Here is a 23,138-nt window from a genome sequence, read left to right as displayed (position 1 = left end):
TCAGCACGCGCTGAAGGCTCGTTGCTAAATGTCTAATGCATTTAACAGACCAGAAATATAAGATCCTAAAATAACCAACAGGTCTGGTGTTTGGGTTGGATTCCCTGTAAGCTATAGTGTCTAAATGCTGCAGGGATAGTTTGCTGCGTGCATGTTTCTCCTTTTTTTTCGTCTTTTCCCAGATAGTACTGACGCATATATCCCAGATATTCCCGCTGGTGTTTTTTTTTTTTTTTTTTATTCCCGCTGGTGTACCCTGTCATGTTGCAGATGCGACATACCGTTGTTTTTTTATCCACCACTCTCTTGCCATCACCATTATAGCTTAAAGGGAATCCAAAGTGCACCCAAACACCAGACCTGTTGGTTATTGGAGGATCTTCTCATTTCTAGTCTGTTAAACGCATTGGCTATTTTGCAACGAGCCTTCAGCGTGTACTGAGTGAGCGAGCGCCTGCTGAGTAGCCTAACATAAACATATAAGATGGTGTTTTTTTCTTCTTCGGGAGTGTCAGGGGCGTTGCCTGTTACGTTGTTTGGGTTATTGGGCTACCTTGTTGAACGCATATCATTATATTTCTCTCTCTCTCTCTTTTTTTTTTTTTTTTTTTCAAATATAATTAAATACTCCAACGAACCGTTCGGTATACATAATGCGTACCGCGTACCGAACCGAAAGCGTCGTACCGAACGGTTCAATACGAATACGCGTATCGTTACACCCCTAACACACACACACACACACACACATTGTCCGTAAAAAATATATAAATAAAAAAATAAAAAGAGCGAAACAATATTAAAATAAAACAAAATAAGGTAAGATGCATTCACAGTTTTGCTTCTCAAATAAATGCATATTTTTATGGAATTTTACCACCAGACCAATAGTAAAGCGGCCGCTGACACTCACGTTGTCGGAGAGCTCCAGCACCGCCAGCACAAAGAAGACGTACTCCTGTCCGTTCAGCAGCTGCTTGTTCTCGAAGTCTCCGTACATCTTGGCATCACCTAGCGTAAATTCGTTCGGCAGCTCGTGGAAATACGCTGCAATGTACGGCTTGGGCTCCATCTGCCGACGGAAGCGAAGAGTGCGACTCGTTCGGTTGATTTCTCGCAACAGCTGTAAGAGAGACAGTGAGAAATGACTGATCAGTGTGTGTGTGTGTGTGTGTGTGTGTGTGTTTGTGTGTGGGTCTGTGTGTGTTTGTGTGTGGGTCTGTGTGTATGTGAGTGTGTGTGTGTGTGTGTGTTTGTGGGCATGTTTTTGTGACATATCAGGACACAACTCTGTATAATGACATGGGTATGACACAGGTATTACAAGGAGAGGGTGACTTATGAGGACATAACCCATGTCCCCATTTTTCAAAACACTTATAAATCATAAAGAATTAGTTTTTTTGAGAAAGTAAAAATGCACAAAGTTTCCTGTGAGGGTTAGGGTTAGGTGTAGGGTTGGTGAAGGGCCATAGAATATACAGTTTCTACAGAATAAAAACCATTACACCTATGGGATGAACACACTTTTCACAAAAACAAACGTGTGTATGTGTGTTTGTGTGTGGGTCTGTGTGTATGTGTGTGTGTGTGTGGGTCTGTTTGTGTGCGTGTGTGTGTGTGTGTGTGGGTCTGTTTGTGTGCGTGTGTGTGAACCGCAGGTGTTGCTGTGAGCCACCGCTCTCAAAAAGCTTTCTATCAATCCTGTTCAAGCCATCAAAACTGCATCAGTCCTTCTGCCCTTGAGCCACTTTCAACAGGAGACTTCAAATATTGACAGTCAAATAAATTGAGTGTGTGTTTGTGTGTGTAAGCTGGAGGTAAAAACACACACACACATATATAAAACTCTAGCTGGTAAACAGTGTTCTAGTAAATGTCATTGTGTCGTTTGCTCTGATGTTGAGGGAATGGTGGCGATCGCAGTGCTGACGGTGTGTTTTCTTCATTAACTACACACATTGTACTATCAGTAACCAGGTCTTCAGATGTAACTCAGGCCAGCTTGTGGGGGGAGGGGCATGTCCATCTGTCAGCCAATCAGGACGGAGATCCCTACATGGTGCCGCCACTTCCTGAGCAGCGGCTGGCTTTCGGCAGCCCGTCTGGTGTAATTCAGAGGAAAACACTCACCGCCTTACGCCACAGAAAAGCCTCTCAAATATTTACTCCGACTAAAAATAATACTGAGCATTCGGCTGGAGTGATAACGCAGACTTCCTCTATCTCTCGCCCTCTCGTCCTGTCCTTTAGAGGAGAGCTGCTTTTGTTGGCAGGAGCAGATTTACATATGACTGGAGCCGATGAAACGACTGCTAGCTCTCGCTGCTTTCTTTCACATAACTGCTGGTAGTTACTCTGGGAATCATGTGCTTACACGTGCTGCTGCCTGATCAGTGTATGATGCAATGACTCTAAATACAGCTGTGAGGTGGACTGGGCATCTCTTACCTCTTCCACATTCATCTCGTCTGGACTTTCAAAGAGTTTGATGAACTTCCCGGGCCGCTGTTTCTTCAGCGGAACCACCACGATGTAGTAACCCCTACAGAGAGGGCCAGACAGAGACTATAAGGTTGTGCTGACATCCATCAAGATTACCTCCAATCAATCTGGATTTTCCAATCCACTCGGGATGACACTGGATTAAGCACATGTTTGACGAAAGAGAGCGACCCTCAGTAAACACATCAATAACCTGCCAACCTCACCGTGCTTTAGTCGCTCTCACGCACTAATGAGGGTCTCTCTGACAGACATAACGGCTGAAAACAGGCCATCACTCTCATCTCCCCTCTAAACTCCTCTGACTTTCTTGAAAATAATTCTCAACCAGCATGCACTTAAATCTTGCAGACATGCTTGCAAGTAAGACATGGAGGTAGCTTATAACTAACTAACTAACTATTTATTTTTTCAATCAATACTTGAAATAAAAAAAAAATAAATAAAAAAAAGCATTGACTGAAATAAAATATAATGAAAACTATAGTAAATAAAAATTAAAAAAATGAAAAACAAAATGATTAGGTCTTTAACTAAAATTAAAATGGAAAAAAAATGAATTAAAAGATAAAAGATCTGAATACTAAAATGACACTTTAATGCATGTGGTACTGATGTTTAAGACATTTTTGGTCTCACTAGGTTACTGTATGTCAATCTTAAATATTGTTCTTTTTTAATTATTTGTTGTCCAAATAACATCTGTTACTTTCACGAAGCACATGAATAAAGCAGGCTTGTTTTCAGATTTCTACTAGCAGCGCCATCTTTAACTCATCATTTCTACAGCAGAAAGTGCCATAGAGAACTGATATCTGTGAACATTTCAGCTGCTTTTCTGCTCCTAACCACAGATAATCAACCTGAGAGTGAGGGGAATTTTAAAATGTGCACATTCTCACTTCATTAAAAAATAAAATACAATAAAATAAAATAAAAATGCTCAAAATATGCTGTAAGCTCAATTCCAATACAAAGAAACCACCCAAAAACATGGCTGAGACTTGAATCCTTCCCATTATAAAGTGTCCCTAAATTATAATAATTTCAACTTAAATCCCATGTCAAAAGAACAATTATGTGCAGAAAATTCAAATAAACAGATGTAGTGTTTGAACGCAGGTGCTGCTCTCATTAAAGCCGAACACAAAGCAGAACTGGTGCTCACTTGACTTTCTCAGCCGTCTGAACAGTGGGCAGCTCGACCGTGACCATGCCGTCTGAGCTGGTCTTGCCGATCAGGTAGGGTTTGGTGCGCAGTATGTCAGGAGCTGTCATGGTGGAGACGCGGTGCTGCAGTCCTCCGGCGCTGTTCCCACGGTTGGTGAGCAGGAACGAGTACTGCGTCTCCGGCTGAAGATTGGTGATGAGCTTCTGCGTCAGCTTCCCATCCACCTCCACGCTCTGTCCGTTATCATACAGGATCTATAAGGGAACCACAGTTACGCCAAACTTTAACAAGATAGAAAATGATAGCTTTCTCTAGTGACCCAAAACATTTAAAGGGATGCTCCAAATATTAGGCAGCATTCTTTTGGCCAAATATTAAATCGGAATTGCATGTATCCATCATGGATTCTTACTCTGCCTTAGAAAGTCCCTTGTGATATAGTAGTTACTTAAAAGTACATATTTAGTGCATACTTAGCATATTAAGTAAATACAAAACAAAAAAAATACACATAATTGTGAACTGAATCAAATGTTTCAGACACTTAACTGCATTTTACTTGCAATTAGATTAAAATGTATTATAGTTTAAATGTATATTAAATACAATTAGCTGAATGTTATAGCGTTTTTGACATCTTTACATGTAATTCTATAATGACTTCTGTCTTTGTAATATGGCTAAAGTAATGCTGAATGTACTGATGAACATTTATGATCAACTAAAATATACTTTTATGAAATTTCTATTGAAACTAGATATATGTCATATGCAAATCCGATTCCAAAAAAGTTGGGACACTGTACAGACTGTGAGTAAAAAGGAATGGAATAATTTACAAATCTCATAGACTCATATTTTATTCACAGAAAGTGAGACATTTTAAAAGGTCATGTCAAATATTGGCTCATTTTGGATTTCATGAGAGCTACACATTCCAAAAATGTTGGGACAGGTAGCAATAAGAGGCTGGAAAGGTTAAATGTACTTATAAGGAACAGCTGGAGGACCAGTTTGCAACTTATTAGGTTAATTGGGAACATTATTGGGTATAAAAATAGCTTCTCAGAGTGGCAGTGTCTCTCAGAAGTCAAGATGGGCAGAGGATCACCAATTCCCCCAATGCTGTGGCGGACAATAGTGGAGCGATATCAGAAAGGAGTTTCTCAGAGAAAAAATGCAAAGAGTTTGAAGTTATCATCATCTACAGTGCATAATATCATCCAAAGATTCAGAGAATCTGGAACAATCTCTGTGTGTAAGGGTCAAGACCTGAAAACCATACTGGATGCCCGTGATCTTCAGGCCCTTAGACAGCACTGCATCACATACAGGAATGATACTGCAATGGAGATCACAACATGGGCTCAGGAATACTTCCAGAAAACATTGTCAGTGAAAACAATCCACCATGCCATTCGCTGTTGCCGGCTAAAACTCTATAGGTCAAAAAAGAAGCCATATGGACTGTGCCAAAGTGAAAAAACTGTTCTTTGGTCAGACGAATCAAAATTTCAAGTTCTTTTTGGAAAACCTGGATGCCATGTCATCCAGACTAAAGAGGACAAGAACAACCCAAGTTGTTATCAGCGCTCAGTTCAGTAGTCTGCATCTCTGATGGTATGGGGTTGCATGAGTGTGTGTGGCATGGGCAGCTTACACATCTGGAAAGATGAGCTCCATCAATGTTCATGATACATTTCAGTTTAAACATGTCATCTATGTTGTATTCTGAAAAAAATATTGAAATTTGAAATCGTTGCATTCTGTTTTTATTCACAATTTGTACAGTGTCCCAACTTTTTTGAAATCAAATTAAAAGGATACGCCATGCCAAAATGAAAATTTTGTCATTAATCACTTAACCCCATGTCGTTCCAGTCCAGCTTTCATCAGTGGTTTAACCGTAACATTATGACATTATGATATTTTGTAAGTGAAGAAAACAAAAATAACAACTTTATTCAATAATTCCTTTGCTGTCTCTCCATATCATTGTATGCTGTGTATGCTCTTCTGTATCAGCCGTGCCACAATGATGCGCTGTTTTCTTTCAAATCAAAGCTAAATACATGTAGAAACAGCACACCCTTGTGGCATGACTGATACAGAAGAGCATACGCAGCATATGGTGATATGGAGAGACACAGAGGAGATTGTTGACAATGGAATTGTTGAAATAAAGTCATTATTTTTGTTTTACAAAATAATCTTACAAGCAATAATCTCGTCGCTTCATAACGTTATGGTTGAACCACTGATGGCAGATGGACTATTCTGACATAGCTTCTCATACTTTTCTGGACCAAGACAGTGTAACTTACTTGGCAGTCTATGGAACAGTCATAGGCTTCATGGTTTTTATTATTGGTTTAAAATTAAATTGTTTTCTGAAAACGAACAAAGCTTTTATGGGTTTGCAGCGACATGGGGGTAAGTTATTAATGACAAAATTTTCATTTTGGGGTGGATTATCCCTTTAAGTGTGTTTAGAAACAAATTTATGAAAGTGTGTCTTTTTAAGACACTTAGGCCCAATCCCAATTCTATTTTATACCCCTTCCCCTTCCCCTCCGTCTACTCCTTACCCTTGTCCCTTGAAACAGAGTGTCAAGGGGTAGGGGACAAGATATCCCCCTAAGGATTGGAACACCACTAGTATGACGTCACATGTCATCATTCGTCATATAGCTCTTACAATACACATATATACTGGTGTGCTTTAGGGCCTTTAATTATCATGCTGTATTATGAGAAGAAACAGTCGAGATACAGAGAAGGACAGCAGCTTGTGAGTGTTTTGTCTCGTTTTCTCATTAGACTACTGTGTGATCGTCATTGTTAGGAAAGTTTTTTTCTTTAAACTGTGTGTGTCTTACCCTGGTAAATACGTGCTGAAAGTGGCGTTGGTTTTGCGTTTGCCTATCGCGGGACTGCCCAGTTTCGATCTGCTAAATAGTGAGGCGTGGCCAGCTGACTTCAATCACAGGTAATCAGGCAAATACAAAAGCGGTAGGTTTCACCGCGGCAGCCCTTGTGCTATCCCTCCTCTTGTGAAGACCGATGAGTGTAAAGACAATCGCCTCTACTTGTGCGACTCCACCGAGCAAGGACACCAACAGGGCAATTGAGTATTGCTTTCCCCCCACTTTCTTTACTTTTGGTATAACTTGTTCTCAAATGGTTAATTTGAATCACATGCCATTACAGTAACCCACCCTATTAAAATCCACCTTGTAGTAATCTATCGCCCCCCAAGTCAATTGGGAAACTTCTTGGAGGAGTTGAATGTGCTGCTATCAAACTTTCCTGAAGATGGTACTCCTCTGATTTCAAACTCTGCTCACCTCATTTGATCTCAAGCTAGTGTCTACTACATCGACTCACAAATCAAGCAACCAACTGGACCTCATCTGCACACGCTGTTGCTCCGTGGACCACTCTTTAGTTGCTCCACTGCACACCTCAGACCACTTCCTCATTACTGCTAACCTAGCACTTACTCCTGAAGCGGCTTCCACTCCAACGCAGGTCACCTTTCGACGGAAGATACGCTCACTCTCTCCATCTCGCCTATCTTCTGTGGTTTCATCCTCTCTTCCACCACTCTCTCAGTTTTCTGCTCTGGACACGAGAAGCGCTACAGAAACTCTTTGCTCCACTTTAACATCTTGCCTAGACAGCTTTTGCCCACTGTTGTGTAGACCAGCACGCAACGCCCCATCTGCCCCCTGGCTGTTGTTGCTGGGATAATTCATACCCCTTTGTTTGAAGTGTGGTCCCGAAAAATATTTGTTTGAAGGGCTATCTGGCCCTTCCCCTTACCCCTTCCCCTCCAACAAAAAAAGAGAATCGAGACAGCCCTACCCCTTCACGTAAACGCACAAAACGAAGGGGTAGGGGAAAAGGGAAGGGCTAAGGGGTAGAATTGGGATTGGGCCTTAAAGGTGCCTTTTCTATTTTTATATACTTTAAAGTTTTGAAGTACACTACAAGTGTGTCTTCAACACAATTAAACACACTTCTTTTTCACAAAGTGAAGCTGGCATTGTAGACATTTTTTTTAGGTTTCTCAGATTATCTCACCGTAAATGGCTGTGCGGGGTTGTAGTTCTCGGGAATCTCCCACGTCAGCAGCACTGAGGTCTTCATGGCAGCTCTCACATGAAAATTTTTTGCAAACACTGCTAAAAGAAAGTTGGGGCAGATGAATTAGACAAACAGATCTGCAGCACTTCGTTTCAACATCAGCCTTACCTGCCAAGCACTTTGTCTGCTACCTCATGAGGACTAGCCCAGAGCTTTAACCTTACCTGCAGCTTACCATAGACTCCGCACGATGCTAACTGATTTGAACTAGCTATGCTAGGAGCATTTTCGGATTCAATTTGCTTCTGAAAACCAAACTCTTTCTCACAGTTGGCTTAAGGTTGTAGGAGAAGGCAAACGGGGGCAGAGAGGGTGTTGCGAGCCTCCTACCTTGGTTGATGGGTTGTGTTCTGAATTGGACGCTAGGACTGTAAGGGCCGGGGCCCTTACTGGTGAAGGCACACATTTTAATATCGTATGTGGTGTCTGCTTTAAGGCCGTCCAGCGTGACGGTGGACTCAGGTGCTGTAATGAACAGTTCTGAGGGGCTACGAGGGCTGTTGATGTCTTTGTACTGAAGGGCATATTTGATGACGGCTCCATTGCGCTCGGATAGCGCCACAGGCTGCCAGCTGACCTGAATGGTGGTGGTCGTACTACTTTGGGCTATGATGCCTTGTGGGTAACCGGCAGGAGTGTCCTCAGGTGTGGTGATCTCCTTCACCGTCTCCTCTCCGAATCCCACCCGGTTGCGGGCAGAGAGGCGGAAGATGTAGGACGCCCCCTTGTGGATCTCTTTGGTGGTGTAGTGGTTCTCCCGCTCAGAGAATTCGATCACAGTCAGGGGCTCCACATCCTTGCGGCCGAACCGCAGCCGGTAGCCTTGCAGCAGGCCGTAGGTGTTTGTTGGTGGGTGCCACTGCAGTAAAGCTGTGCCCATGTTCGTCGGACTCACCATGAGACGAGGCTTTTCTGGAACTGATAATGGACAGATGACACAGAGAAACATATTGCAGTTTAGAGGTGGCCAACTATACCTCAATTCATAATATCAATATAGAGCACAACATTGTTATTTTTGCTGGAAATACAATTGTTATGATATGGATACCACTAAAATCTCACAATTCCGATATCACAGCAATATTCAATAACTAATAACAAAAACTCAAACTATCTTAAATAATAAAAGCTTCAGTGCAATAAAGACAACACATATGTCAACAGTGGATGAAATTAATTATGAAACCAATTTAACTTCAGTTGTTAAGCAGCTCTACAGAAGACAGTATTGTCATTATAAACCTTTTTCACACTTCAGAGTTCAAAATTATTTTTCAATAACAGTGAATGCAAAAGTGAAGTCAAGAGCAGTGAGTTTTTTTTTATTTTTTTTATTTGACTTACACGAATGACAAAAACATGTATTAAGCTGCTGTCACTTTAAGACCTAATACATGGATCAAATAAAGTCACATTTCTCCCAGTTGTTTACATTCACTTAAGACACGACTGGCAATGCTTACATAAATACTGCCTTTTTGTGTGAATTTGACCGTTTGTGCAGACTGAAAAAGAACTCAGTTCACACAGTGAGCACGCACCTTATTGAGTTTTGCGTCTTGTTGCACGTGAGCGGTTTAAAATCGATTGTACATTTTTGTGATGATGCAGCGGTAAAATATCATAGTGTGATGTAACCACGATAGAGACAGAAATATCTATCAGTGAAGACAAATATCATGTTTTAATATGTTTTATCATGTCTGCCAGTAAATCACCTACTTCTACAAAAATGTATGCTGCAAAAAACATATTTTGTTGTTGATGCTGATTATATTTTGATGTGTGTCTAATCAAACTCTACAAAATGTTTCTTTAAATTAAAACAAAACTAACCAAGGTAAAATAGAATATAATCAAGACGATATTAAATCTACTGTAGGATGGTAATGCATTGGCTCTGAAGACTCACAGATCTAACATGCGGCCACCGATCCTCTTAATATTGCACTGCTGTATCTATCCTCTTAATTCTGCAGTTGAAAACCCTGAGAGCATGACAATTTATAACAATACAATATCCAACAGTGATACTGAGCACCTTTTCACAGTCATGTGCACAAGGACAAAAGTGGAATAAAAGGGCTTTTCAGGAGCTGAATAACAGCACGATTAGGTGTACAGCAGAAAAGAGCCTGCACTTATAAGTGATTGCACGTTTTGAGCCATTCAGTGACAATCAAGACGGTGTGTCGTATTCCTTCTTTTAAAAAAAAGTCTATTTTGCCATTTTCCTGACAGATTTTTGTTATTTCCTTAACCCCTGTTAGCATTTAAAAGTCAGAGCTGTAGGTGAGTGGAATTACAATCGCCGTCATCACTGCGAGGGCAATTATAGGCATTCAGTCGTAATGGCTGCTGTGGAGAGGCCGGAGCCTCGGCAGAAATAGCTCTGAAGCGGCGGGAACCTACCGGCTCCAGTGGTGGTGACCAGTTTGGGTTTGCTGCGCGCTCCGTCGCCTTTGGTCGTGTAAGCAGCAACCGTAACCGAGTACACAGTCTCAGCGTACAGGTCAGTGAGGACTAATTCCTGGAGACAAAAACCAACAGGACAAGAGTCATCTTTTAAATCATTATAAAACAAAAGAGCTCAAGAATGTGTTTACTTAGTAGTGTGAAACGTTAATATAAAAGAATAAAGGACAATGTTTCTGTGTGCATTAGGACTCATTCACTCATATAATCAGTGTGCTTTGCTCCTCGTTTATAAGTCGCTTTTGTGCGAACTCACATGCATTTGTTCATCCCCTCATTCTAATGATCATGATTATGTATAATATGCATAATAACTGAATGTGTAATTAGTTTGTTTAAATAAGAAATAAGCCTTCATGTTGGGTCACTGAGTTATTCAAGTAATAGTAATATTATGAATAAACATTTTCGGAGTGCAAATGTGAGATTTAAGTTGTTTAAAAATGTCAAAATCAGGACTTCTGTGATAACATACAGTACATATGCAGATATTATTCACATGTATTGTTAATGAATGAGATGGCATCTTTAGATGGCTATGCAAAATAATATTAATAGGCCAGCGAGCAAAGAATTTGCAAAGCTGCAGAATTCTGCGATGTACTCACATGTTCGGCTGAATCATCATAGTCCCACTGAAGCAGCAGAGGAACAAACAAACAGACAAACAAGAAGAGAGGTTCAATTACACTTTGCTGGCGAAGACATGGGAGAGTGTCAGACTATGTGCGATCTTCTGTTTCAGTGAGCGAGCAAACGCTGGGATGATGAATGATTCATAATTCTGGAGGATTCAAACAGCGTGTCGGTGTCAGGAAGTGATGCGTCGTGTGAAATCAGATGGGCCAATCTCATCACGTTGTCCATTGTCTAACATGAAGGCACGTATAATCAAGAATGTAACAGGTCTATGTGCTGTATGTGATTCATGGCACTTCATCCTTAACCTCACATGGGAAAATTAATGTCTAGGGACAGCCTTCAGTCTTATGACAGGTATGACAAAACGTTATACTAACATGTATTACTCATAAGTATACACTTATGCCCCTCTTCCTTACAGTTATTTGGGTAATTCAACAAAAAAAAAAAATTACCCCTTGTGTCATTATAATAATAGCTTGCAGTATGTGCAAGCAAGGACTGTTAAAATGAATAGCTGTGTGTTATTATAACACATTATGCATTTTTCATTTTAGTTTTAGTCTTCTTTGCTGTGTGTTAAAACTTGTGCTTCCGTGTTGTATTATCACAAATGCACAATTAAAACAATTACTAAGTAATAAAATGAAATGAATACATTTATTCTGGGTAATAATCATCATCTTAACTTACTGTATTTAATATAAAAATGCCAACATTAAATTGTCTTTCTAACAATTATCATTTATTTTTATAATGTATATGGAGCTGCCCTGCTAACAATACAATAATCAAATAATAAATGAAAAAATAAATCAACCGTAAAAAATAATAAATAAGCGGTTGTATGTAAACCATCTTGGATATATATATATATTTTTTGCCCTCTAATCATATGTTTTGAAATGTATTCTGGTTTTGCCAAATTAAGCCTACTTTCTGTTGATAGGCAGCTCGCTAGCTTGTAAGAGTCCTAAAGCTTCATCAAAATAGTTGGCAGCTGGTTTTATGAACTCTCATAACCACAAAACTTGTCAAAGTTGTAGAGATTGACTTGAGAAGTGGTGCAGCTGTGCAGGTGGGTGCCTACCTGAGCGTCCTCGATCAGGATGTCCTTGATGACAGGGTGCCCAACGGGTTCCCCATTAACCATCCTGACATAGTGCACCTGGTACCCACGGATCTGGCCGTGCTGCCTGCTCGGCACCGGCGACCGCCACAGCACTTTAACAGACGTGGAGTTGACAGCCTCCACCTCGACTTTACGAGGAGGGCCACTGGGCACTGAGAGAATTATGGGATAGAAGACAAAAGGGTCAAGCTTAAAGATGACAGCTCCCATCCGACAGGACGAGATGTCTCCTCCGAGAAAACGGTGAAGCAGACAAAAATCTACAAAATGGGATTATATCAACAACTATTGGATAACACTAATATCTCAACAATGTAAGTCAAAAACAAAAAAGAGAAAGAGAGATAGAGAGAGAAAAAACAAAAACAAAAAACAAAAACAATCCCCAAAAACAGGTCACACAGCTGACCTTATTTTTCAGAAAAATGGGATTAGTGGAGTCAAAATATGGAATAAAAACAAGCAAAAATAAGCCAAGAGTGTTTCAGGATTGAAGCACTCTAAAGGAGTTTGGCTATGATAGAGTGAAGACAAAAAGAAAAACAAATGGAAAAAAAAATCATTATAGTGGGACGTTTGAGAAAAAAAGCCCCGTTTCTGAAGATTCGCTGTCAATTTAGTCATCTTTTTTCATGTATGAAAATGAGTTTCAATCCATTAAAAAATCCATTATATTTATCTTAATAAGAAAATGTGGAAAACAGCAAGACATTTGGGATTGTTGGAATTTTAAAGGTCATCAGAAGAACATGCCATGAAATAAGTCTGGTCATGTAAAAAGTCTGGAAAATTCTCCCAAAAAATGCCAAAGGGGGACCAGTGTTGGTTCCATGAAAGGTCACAAAAAATCCTGGTTAGTAAAGTTAGTGTGAGAGGGGCGAGGGGTTTTAGGGTGCCATGGGCAGAGGTCTGACAGAACTGGGGCGTGTTTTAAGGGTAGATATTAGAATAGGGTCACAGTGGGGTGTGAGTAAGACATACCATCCTCCTCCGTACGGATTAGCTGAGGTAAACTCTCCGGGCCCTCTCCCACTTCAGTGTGGGCGCTCACTGTCACACGGTATTCCGTCCATTTCTCCAAGTTTTCCAACAGATAATGGTACTTTTCTGGTGGTATGTCCGAGACTCGATGCAACGAGGTATCGTCGCCTTCATTCGCCCCATACTGGATGGTGTATCTGGTCATGATCCCATTTTGGAGCTCCATCGGGGGTGGTTTCCAACTTACCAAAATGCTGGTAGAACTGTGACTCGTACACTTGACTTCCTGGGGTGGTGCTGAGGGCTCTGATTGGAGGATCAGAGGATTGTGGGAGGAGCAGAATAGTCATTGAATTGGATTTGAGTGGTTTCGTAGTTTGGTTGGATCCAGGTGAGGTTCACAGGGGTTGAGGAAAGAGGATGTTTTTGTTTTTGTGGTGAAGGTGAAGATGATGTTGGTGGACAAACAAAAACAAAACAAAAAAAACAAAGGAAACATAAAATGACACCAAATGAGGATGAATCACAGGGACTACATTTATTTAAAGCAAAAAATGATGACACAAACATAAATTTAATGAAGCTTAAAAAGAAGAACAAAATGAGCACTAATGTCAAAGACTTCTCATAAAGAGGTAGAAAAGATAAATCGAATTCAGACATTGTGCAGGGTGGGACTGGTACAAACCCTAACGCTACCGAACCTACCTTCTTAACTCTACTTATGTCATTTCCCCCACTAAATATCCTAAATTCAGGGCTCAAATTTCAATTGCTCTTGTCATAGGTCAACAGCATCGTGAAATATAGAAATGAGCTGGGTTTAAATCGGGCCCTGTTTCCTCCAAGCAGTTACCATCAATCCAAAATTTCAAAGGTTGATGTGTCAGCTCTGTAAAATGGAAATTGCTCACCAACCTTTCCGAGGCCTGTTGGTTTGAGGTAAAAGCCTGGTTGATCCAAGAGTTCCTGACTGACGTTTCTAGACTCGGACATGCAAACACAGCCTTCCAAGATACTTACCTTGCATGTACTCAGAAGACCTCAGATTTATTCAGATAGTCTCAAATTGTGAGTACAAACTAAAGCACAGTTATACATTACTTATACATCAAATTATGCAATAATAATTAAGGGGATGATTTAAAGGTTTGGTTACAGTTCAACTTGAACGAACAAAGAATAAATATGAGGTCTTTTGGGAATTCTCTTTTCTAGTTAGGTATCATTGCATTTGAACTTACAAGAAGGCTCCAGAGGGAACCCTTAAAGTAGAGAACAGAAATGCCTCCATCTCTCAAAATCATCTCTCTGTGTAAAGCACTGCTCAAACAAATTCAGCACTACATTAGCAAATGCTGTTGAGAAATGGAGGAGTTCTGCTTTGTTACATGATGCGCCTGTTCTTGCCCCACTGTGTTTGAGGAAGACAGAAAGGGACCTACGTGTCTGAGGTGTTTCGGCTGATATCTCATTGGTGTATGCGCCGATGCCATGTTTGCTGCGAGCGGCCAGCTGAAATGTGTAGGTAGTGAACGGCTTCAGGTCTTTCAGTAAATAGGTTGTGGTTGGCTCAAAGCTGACACGTTTCTGAGGAGGGAACGACAGAATATAGTTTATTCAGTCAACCTGAGCAATGACAATGACATCAATTCTGCGACTTAGATGAGTGGAAGCATTTGCCAATGACGGTTCACATTCGGACCTCCTCTTTGTCATCTCCTTTCTTATAGAGCAGCTCATATCCGATGATTTGATTGTCCTGGCCCGTCTGAGTCGGTGGGTTCCACGAAAGCAAGATGCTCGTCTCAGATTTGGCTTCGCCTTTGAAGTCCGTCGGTTGAGAGGGCACTGTAAAAATGTGTGATACAAACGGTCATTTATCTTCATGTTTGTATTGTGGGAATACATTGGACAAGGTTAGTCCTCCTGGAATTAAGACTCAATTGTGAATACTGGCTATCTATATGAAAGCTCATCCAATCAGTTATGAGTCTTTAGTTTTAAACTTGAGATTTTCATAAAGTGCATTTACCACAATGTCATTCATCTGCTGAGAATAATCTGAATTTAGGATTTGTGTCCACCAAGTTACAATTCAAAATAAAGGTAAATCAAATGAAGTAATTCATTCATGGGCTTATACAAAAATACATCACATGCCATTATGATAAGATAACTGCAAAAATGAAACAACAAGAGCTGTTAATCCTGTGATTCCAAACACGCACCTCCAGTTTTGGCTATGATCTGCAAATCAGATGAAAGTGGTCCATCTCCTACAGAGGTGAAGGCCAGGACCTTGATGTAGTAAGTCTTATTGGGCGTCAGGCCCGGAATGGTGAGGAAATTGGAAGTCCTTACAATCTGTTTCTCCCATTGGTTGACATGCTGGCTGGGATCGGTGGTGTAGTAAACCCTGTAGCCCGTAATCTGCCCATTTGCCTCCTCGGGTTCATCCCAGTGGATGATGGCGGTCGTGGCACTTAGCATGCGCCCTCGGACTTGCCGTGGGGCAGTACTTGGCGCTTGCTCTGCTGTTTTGGCCTCGATGGCTTCACTGGGAGGCCCGTGTCCAATGTTATTCACTGCGACTACTCTGAATTGGTAGTCAGAGTAAGGGCTTAGCCCACCCACGCTGTATCGAGTGGTGGCGACTCCATCAATCTCTTTAAAAGAGTCCTCAGAGTTCTTGGGCTTGTGCTGGATGATGTAATAAGAAACAGGTTCGGGATTCCCAGAATCCCATGTGAGCGTGATGCTTGTTGCTGTTCGTTCCGTCACCTGGGGAACACCTGGTGGCTTCGGTAAAGCTGGAGCAACAATAAAGCAGCCCATCAGTGAATTTCAATGATTGGGAAAATGGAAAATCCACTGTAATTAGTTACTTATGATTACTGGGGTGGGGGGGTCACTTAAATTAAATGGTGCCAGTTTTAGTGTCTGATTTTGATGAAGGAAGTATCCAAAGCCGACTAATTTTCCCTGAGGTGCATTCTAAAATGAGCCTAATTTACTTACAAAAGGTGGCATTTCAGCACTTTTAATGCCTGGATTGCAAATGGTAAGTGAAAATGCAAGCTGTTTAATTGAAATATGGCACAACTCATGCACATATTAGTTTAGTGAATTCTCCCCTCACTCTCGAAAGGACATAGACATTTATAAATATTTGGTAACTAACAAACAGGTGTGAAATTACTATTCTCCTGGTCTAGAAGAAATGTCTCTGTTGTGTGTGCTCTTTTATTGGTTCTTTGTATGGCTTTGTCGTTAGCATTCACAAACCATGTGCTTTTCCCTTGGGATACTAGCCGAAGGTTAAAGTGTCAGCTTGCTCTGCCAAAACAGGAGCAGTAGATGTGGGTTATAGCACTGTTTGCCACTAATATAATACAGCAAAAGAGCTGAGAGTCTTGACAGTACATCAACGATAAGGAGAAAACCCAGAGGGTGTTGTTACCCCAGAGGAAAGAGAGGCTCTGCGGTTTGTTTATAACATGTCTTAAATATTCCACAGGCTGTAATTTAATGCTTTAATTCAGAGCGCATTAGGTGAGGCTGGCGATAGGACAGATAGTGTTTAGTCTTTGCGTGCCGTCTTTTGGAGCATATTATGACTAATGTGATTTTGTTATGTCTGCTGCAGACAAAGGCTTTGTGTGTGTGTGTGTGTGGATGTGAACAGCTGTAAATGTGTCGGCCTGTTTGAGTGAATGAGTGTGCCAACAGTAGAAGATTGTGGATTAATCTGCAGAATGTGATAAGACAGATCAAATAACAGGAGCTTGGTGCCAGTTGGAATGTTAAGTGTCGAGTCATCTCATGGATTCTCACCTTTGACCATGATCTGTGCGACCGCCTCTATAACGCCCAGCGTTGACATGGCGACACACGTGTAATTGGCCGACTGCCGGACGTCAGTGAGTTCCAGCACGTTTCGCCCAATGGGCATGTCATCTTCAGGGGTCAAATCCTCTGACCCCAACATCCATTTGACGTAGGGCATTGGTGACCCGACGGCCACACAGGTGATGTTAACGCTGCCACCAGGCATGATCTCATTGTCCGTTGGGGGAATGGAGAACCGGGGTGGAACCCGTCTCACTGCAAGAGAACACAAGTCCTGGTAACTTCCCATACAGACTTGCTGAAGGAACATTTGGGAACATTTAACAGGTGAGAAACTGACAAAAGATTTAGCATACAAAGATCCAGTGGATTCCACTGCTACACTGTATCAAATGGGTGAGATATAGCAGGATCCAACAGGAAAGTACTGCACATATAGAAGACACAAACATTGCGCTTCACTCCCTTGGGACTGGAACATTGAAACAGACGCCATGCACAGGTCACCCACGCGTGACAGACAGACGGCAGCACACGGGGGAACTGGAGGGCCACAGCATGCAGGAGTTGTGTGCGTTTGGACAACTTCGATGCTGCGTTCTCTTCCAGTTGATGTGAAGGAATGTGCTGAATCACATTGCCACATCACACACATAGTGACGGCCCCGTGACAGGGAGGCCACTAACTAACAACAGGCATAGACTAGCTAAGACTGACTGCAGCTGCCATTCAAAAAGTGGACACACGTCTGGAAACGGTGTTCAAACCATTAATAAACAATGAAAGTGGAAATCTGAAACTGAATCGAAATGAAAATGAACAGATTTAACAAACTAATAAATGAGCAAAAGATAAAGCCTCAATTCAAATTGGGTGGGGGGGGGCATTCCTGAATCTGTCATGCAAACAAGCAAACTGCTCATTCCAGAGGGAAACTTTGGGAATCAGAGAGAAATGGGGAACAAGATGAGAGAAAAGAATGAGAGAGAGAGGACTAGCAGAGTCAGATAACAGGAAATCAACAGGGCTATTAAAAGCAGGAGTCTCCAAGACAGAAAGAGAGAGGAGAGAGAGGAGAGAGGGTGACTGTGTGCCAGCTCCTCAAAAGAGGGTTTACGGGACAGCAGAAGGGTGGGAGAAGATTCAAGAGTCCAAAATAACTGAACGTATGTCAGTGCTACTGCTTACATACTGTCAGTCTCAGACGGCAGCGGCTGATGTATAATGCACACTACAGCGGCAGGAGCTTTCTCAAAGCGACAAGCTCTGCCGGCTTTACGCAGCTTCTGGGAGTCAGTGTGCAGCGGTTTACATCAGTCCTGCTACAATGAGCCCATCTGAGGACGACGAATCTCTGGATTTGACACAGTTTGTGAGGTTCATCATAACAAATCTCGCAAAAGTTTTGAAGAGCAGTGCACTAGATCAGTGCTTCCCAAACATGTTCCTGGAGGCACACCGACAACACACATCTTCAAACCCTTTCCAAAGCAATTCAGTTCTCTTTAGACTCCAGGACCTGAAATAGTTGGGTTAGATAAGGGTGATGTCCAAAATATACTGTTGTTGTGCAACCAGGAGCAGGGATGGGAAACACTGAACTAGATCTCTATGATTAGAACAGGACATTCCATTAGGGAGGGGTTCCTCGAACCCCAGGAGACCGCGGATCTGCAGAGTTTAACCCCAATGAGACAGCTAGTTAAACTCTTAACAGTCACAGGTGGGTGAGTTTGATCAGGGTTTGAGCTAATGTCTGCACTACGGTCAGGGTTAAATCCCATTTAACTGCTTCTATTCATCACACCTGAGTGTAACCCAGAGAGGGTTCATTTCCTGTTTAAGCAGGAAGTTCTTGGCCAAGATCTTCATTATTTGACTTAAAATTAAAACAGGATGAATCTAAACCAAAGTTTAGAGAAGTTCACACATCTCTGTGTGAAACCACCAGAAATGGAGGAAAAAGAAGGAAAGATAATAATTTTGGCGACGTGCAACAAACATTTGACCGGAGATGTAGCGCTTCTATGTAGTTGAAATCTTTAATTATTGCGAACAGATTTTCAATCCTATTGCAATTAATTTCCAAATGAAACGCTGTTCCAGGAGACATGATGTTTTCTCTTTTGGCTCAATACCCTTTAGTTTGTCTGGTCTTGAGAACAAGATTCTACATGCATCACTTGTCCTTTATTAGCAGTTGGTTAGGTGGCAAGGAGCTACAGATCATGCCTCATCACAGTTCATACCGTGGTGAAGGTCAGCGAATGGAAGCTTGTTTCTAGGTGTTAGAAAAGCATGTGTCGGTCAAAGTAATGAAGCAGGACCACTGACATGTGGGAGAAGACAGACAACTTCAGCATGACCAATCCACCATGCAAACCCCCGACGAACGGCACACATTTTGACTGACATGCACCACTTTTTGTTCAAGCAGTACAGCGGAGAGCAGGAGAGCATTCGTTCAGACCACAACAAAAGGGAAACGAAGAAAGAAAAAAATGGTCCAAAACATAGAACATAAGGAACCAAAAGCAGAATTTAATCATAGACACTACAATGCAGCTACAATCATTTTTTTCATACTCTTGGGAATTGTGACTAGGTTCTGTATCATTTGTTTTCTGAGTTTGAAGATGGTTAGAAAGAAAAAGCACACCAACCTTCTCGCAGCTCTGAGGGATGTAGGGAATTGATGCGGAAACAAAATAAAATGAGGAGAAAAACAAGGGAAAATACAGAGAGAGTAAAACAGGCCACATTCAACCCAGAGAATTGCTGCTAGAGACAGAATGTCTAGGAAAAGAAAAGTGGGCTGCATTTTACAAGCCTTTTATTGTGCTGCCCATTAAACAATATGACACAGGTCCAGTTATGAGCTTACACGCCATCAGCAGTTACTGTGGTCTTTCCTCTGGAGTTTTGTTCAAAAAGCCTTTAAGAAACATACTTTGGTTTTTCATGTAAACCACATGACTGGGACCTGTGCATGAATACAGCCGCAGTATTTAAAGCAGTAACAGTTCGTCTGAGCAGCGCTGGACATCAGGCCTGCTAGGTTTATAAAATGGAACATATTTTATGATAAATTTAGGCTTAAAGTCACCATGAAATCATAAACACAGTCTTCTGACTAATATGGGAGATTCAGTGGCATGCTGGCCGATGAACTACAAAGCGCAGGTGTTATTAAGTGTGTACAAACCAACCATTACCCTATGGATGAAATGAAGAAAATCTATTTTTTAAATATTAAAAATGTCCCTCTATCAAAAAGGGCTGCAAACAAGTCAATAATCCCCCCCCCCCCTCCAGAAAAAAATAAAATAAATAAAAATATAAAAAATATATATTTATTTCACCAGCTCTCTGATATAATACATTTCTGGTTATGATAATCTGTCCATTAAAACTACTGTCTTTTTTTAATTAACACTTTATTTAATGATCTTAGGGACAAAAGTCTTCACTTCAACAATCTAAATCTAAAATAAATTAAAATAGATTTATTCTATATCTGCGAGTAAAGAAAGATAAAAAACAGAGCGCTCAGACATTTTCTGTAGAGAGTCGAGAGGTTAAGCTCAATCCATCATTCCTGTTATCTTAAGAGTCAGTCATATAACACACACAACAAGCATTCAAGTCAATGAAGGTTACATTACAATTCAACACCAGACAGGCAGAAAATCAAGGCTGCAGCAAATCTTGCACTTACAAACTGCTCACAAAACTAGAGGAACCCCAGTGAAAAAAACTGGACTCAATGTGTTTAAATTGTGAGTATTTACATGTCCTTTTTTAGGCTTTGTTCACCGCCGTGAGCTGTTCCTACCTCTCACATACAGGTTGGCAGGTGCTGAATAGCGTGTGCCATCGTTGTTGGTCGCGACACATTCATACTTCCCTTGGTCTGATTCCTCACTTTGTTCGATTTGCAGCGCTCCTACACAGTGGGAGAGAACATGAGCAGAGAAAGAAAATTAATAATCACACCGGCCATTAAACAACTCTCACGAAATCACACACTAGGCCTATTTTTTTCTCTATAAATGGCATTATTTGTTCTGTTTAGGTCTACGCCACAAAATGGCTCGGGCTAAAGGCCTGCCGCTATACTGACGCTTAACTCTGTGAGGCGACATCTGCAGGCATGCCTCGCTTTGGAGAGCTCGGTATAGACTTAACCAGTTTATGCAAGCTAAGCTCCTGAAAGCTGGGGGTAGAAATGTTTCCCCTTAAAATGTCTACTGCAGTTTCATTCTCTAGGTCCGATGCATCATGGGAAAGCAATTTCAGCACTAAAGATGTATTTCACGGTGGATCCGCGATGCATATTATGATTTTGTCAGGAACGAGGTGCTTAAATGGAAGCGTGTCGCAAGCTCGTATCTCGCCATGCTGACTATCTTGCGCCAGCCTAGAGAAGAGCGCGATGAGCACTGCAGTAGACATTAGAGAGGGCACACAGAAAGAAACCAAAAGAAAAGAGACTTTGCAGCATTAATTATCTCTGATATTTTACAACCACATCAATGAAGAGGAAAACATACAGTACAGGATACATGTTGCAGGGTTTCTAAAGGCACTTAATCGTACGGGTGTTTCAAAATCATTTGAGCTTTACTGTTTAGAAAAACAGTTGTGATAATAATCAATAATAATACTGATCGATTATTAATTGAGAGGTCTACAAAAGGTGATGGAGGGGTAGTAGCCCTGCAATATTATTACACATCTCACAGGACTGTTCATTATGGGAATGAGTGAAAACTGCAATACAGCAGCATATGGCTTAAATAAAAAAAGGTTTACAGTATACAAAAGCAGCATAAAAGGGGGAGGACAATTTAAAGAAAAGACATTTGGATCATAAAATTTGGTCTTCAATTCAAATTCACTGATCAATAAAATGACTTCAGATGGTGAAAGTCAGAAAAAAAGTGCAGCATTTTCAGGAAAAAAAGTAAGCTGCTTGTATTGTAAAAATGGAAGAAGAAAAAAAATCTGTTGGGAGAATTTTCGTTACCAGTACATAAACCTCCAGCACATGTAAATATTTCCAAAGAACAAGAAATGTGTGTCGGCACAACTTACAACCTTTTGACAACCCTTAGCTGAAAAACAAAATGCAATTGTATTAGAGGTCAAAATTCAAAATGGCTTGCGCCGCCAAGAAAACAACCAATCACTGCCATAGCTTTACGCTACAAATGACACCCATAAAAATCCACCAATGGGATCAGCAGTGTGGTGTCACATGACCCAGGGAAAAAGGTTTCTCGCAATGCACTGAGTTGCCGTCTCCTGAGTAGCTTGACCAAAAAACAAAAAATACACACAAAATGGCCAACTCTGTTTCATCTGCCAGACCCACCGTTAGCTTTTCCCCAACCCTGAAGAATGGAAAAAATAAAAACGTCAAAAAGGAAAACCCTTCAACCCAAGAAAAGGAAAAAATATGGGGTGGAAGGAAAAAAGCACCGCAGAAACTTTATCAAAAAAGTGGTTGTTTGGGCTTTTTTAGCTCCTTTTGAGAAGGGGAAAGGTAGAGGAAAGCAAATGGAGGACAAAGAGCGAAAAAAAATAAGTTTGTAAAGACAGAAAGATGCTTTTGGGAAAAAATCGTGGCAGAGAGGTCTCCGGCGTGTCTCCAACATCTGGGCTCATGTGCAGCTGAACAAGAACACAGCTAAGGGGGGAAAAATGTTTGGCTGTTTTAGTTGGACGAAAAAGGGACACATGATCTGCTATGGCCAAAAGATAAGATAACAAAAAGAATGAAAAAAAGAAAAAACACGTACAGGATATGCTTCTTTGGGCTGCAGTAAGCATATCGGCTCAGAAGAAAAAAACAAAAACAACCAAAATACAAAAGTCTTTCTGGAACTGAAACCAAAACCAAACAAAAGAAAGAAAATGCGCTGAGGCGAAAAAGGCGAGAGATGGAACAGAATGGGATGGAGCGGGGCGAGGAAGAGGAGGATGATGGGAAGATGCCGGAGGGCGTTTGATGGATGCAGACACATGTGGGACAGGAAGAATGAAGTCAGTTGTTCATTCTGTGAACTTGAGTTGAGCACTCTTACCTCTTATTGGCGTACCACCTGGGTGGATTATATGAATGCAAATAAGATTAAGAAAGAAGAATCGTTAGTGCGAGAAGAGAGGCTGGCCGCTTTGGAAGAAGAATCAAATTAGCTTTGCTTTGCTTTCTTACAGAGTGT

General features: G+C 41.2%; 1 protein-coding gene across 48 annotated transcripts in view; it reads right to left on the bottom strand.

Annotated features, from left to right (window-relative positions):
* Window positions 1-23,138, bottom strand: part of LOC113051257 (receptor-type tyrosine-protein phosphatase delta-like) — a 295,253-nt gene that overhangs the window by 50,293 nt on the left and 221,822 nt on the right. For 12 of the 48 annotated variants that reach the window (XM_026214810.1, XM_026214830.1, XM_026214814.1 and 9 more), the window contains 16 exons: window positions 23,001-23,018; window positions 20,747-20,857; window positions 19,575-19,586; window positions 16,896-17,165; window positions 15,290-15,871; window positions 14,764-14,909; window positions 14,504-14,648; window positions 13,059-13,364; window positions 12,036-12,229; window positions 10,912-10,938; window positions 10,241-10,358; window positions 8,156-8,743; window positions 7,763-7,863; window positions 3,674-3,930; window positions 2,452-2,545; window positions 914-1,123 (listed from right to left, as the gene is read on the bottom strand). In XM_026214810.1, the coding sequence (XP_026070595.1) occupies window positions 914-1,123; window positions 2,452-2,545; window positions 3,674-3,930; window positions 7,763-7,863; window positions 8,156-8,743; window positions 10,241-10,358; window positions 10,912-10,938; window positions 12,036-12,229; window positions 13,059-13,364; window positions 14,504-14,648; window positions 14,764-14,909; window positions 15,290-15,871; window positions 16,896-17,165; window positions 19,575-19,586; window positions 20,747-20,857; window positions 23,001-23,018 (3,179 nt within the window). The remainder of the gene's footprint in view (window positions 1-913; window positions 1,124-2,451; window positions 2,546-3,673; window positions 3,931-7,762; window positions 7,864-8,155; window positions 8,744-10,240; window positions 10,359-10,911; window positions 10,939-12,035; window positions 12,230-13,058; window positions 13,365-14,503; window positions 14,649-14,763; window positions 14,910-15,289; window positions 15,872-16,895; window positions 17,166-19,574; window positions 19,587-20,746; window positions 20,858-23,000; window positions 23,019-23,138) is intronic. The other 36 variants (XM_026214815.1, XM_026214818.1, XM_026214819.1 and 33 more) reach the window with 14 other exon arrangements.

The sequence above is a fragment of the Carassius auratus genome, chromosome 32, assembly GCF_003368295.1.
Source record: "Carassius auratus strain Wakin chromosome 32, ASM336829v1, whole genome shotgun sequence".
NCBI lineage: Eukaryota > Metazoa > Chordata > Actinopteri > Cypriniformes > Cyprinidae > Carassius > Carassius auratus.
The sequence above is the reverse complement of the archived record's forward strand: the minus strand, read 5'-3'. Positions and strand labels throughout refer to the sequence as shown.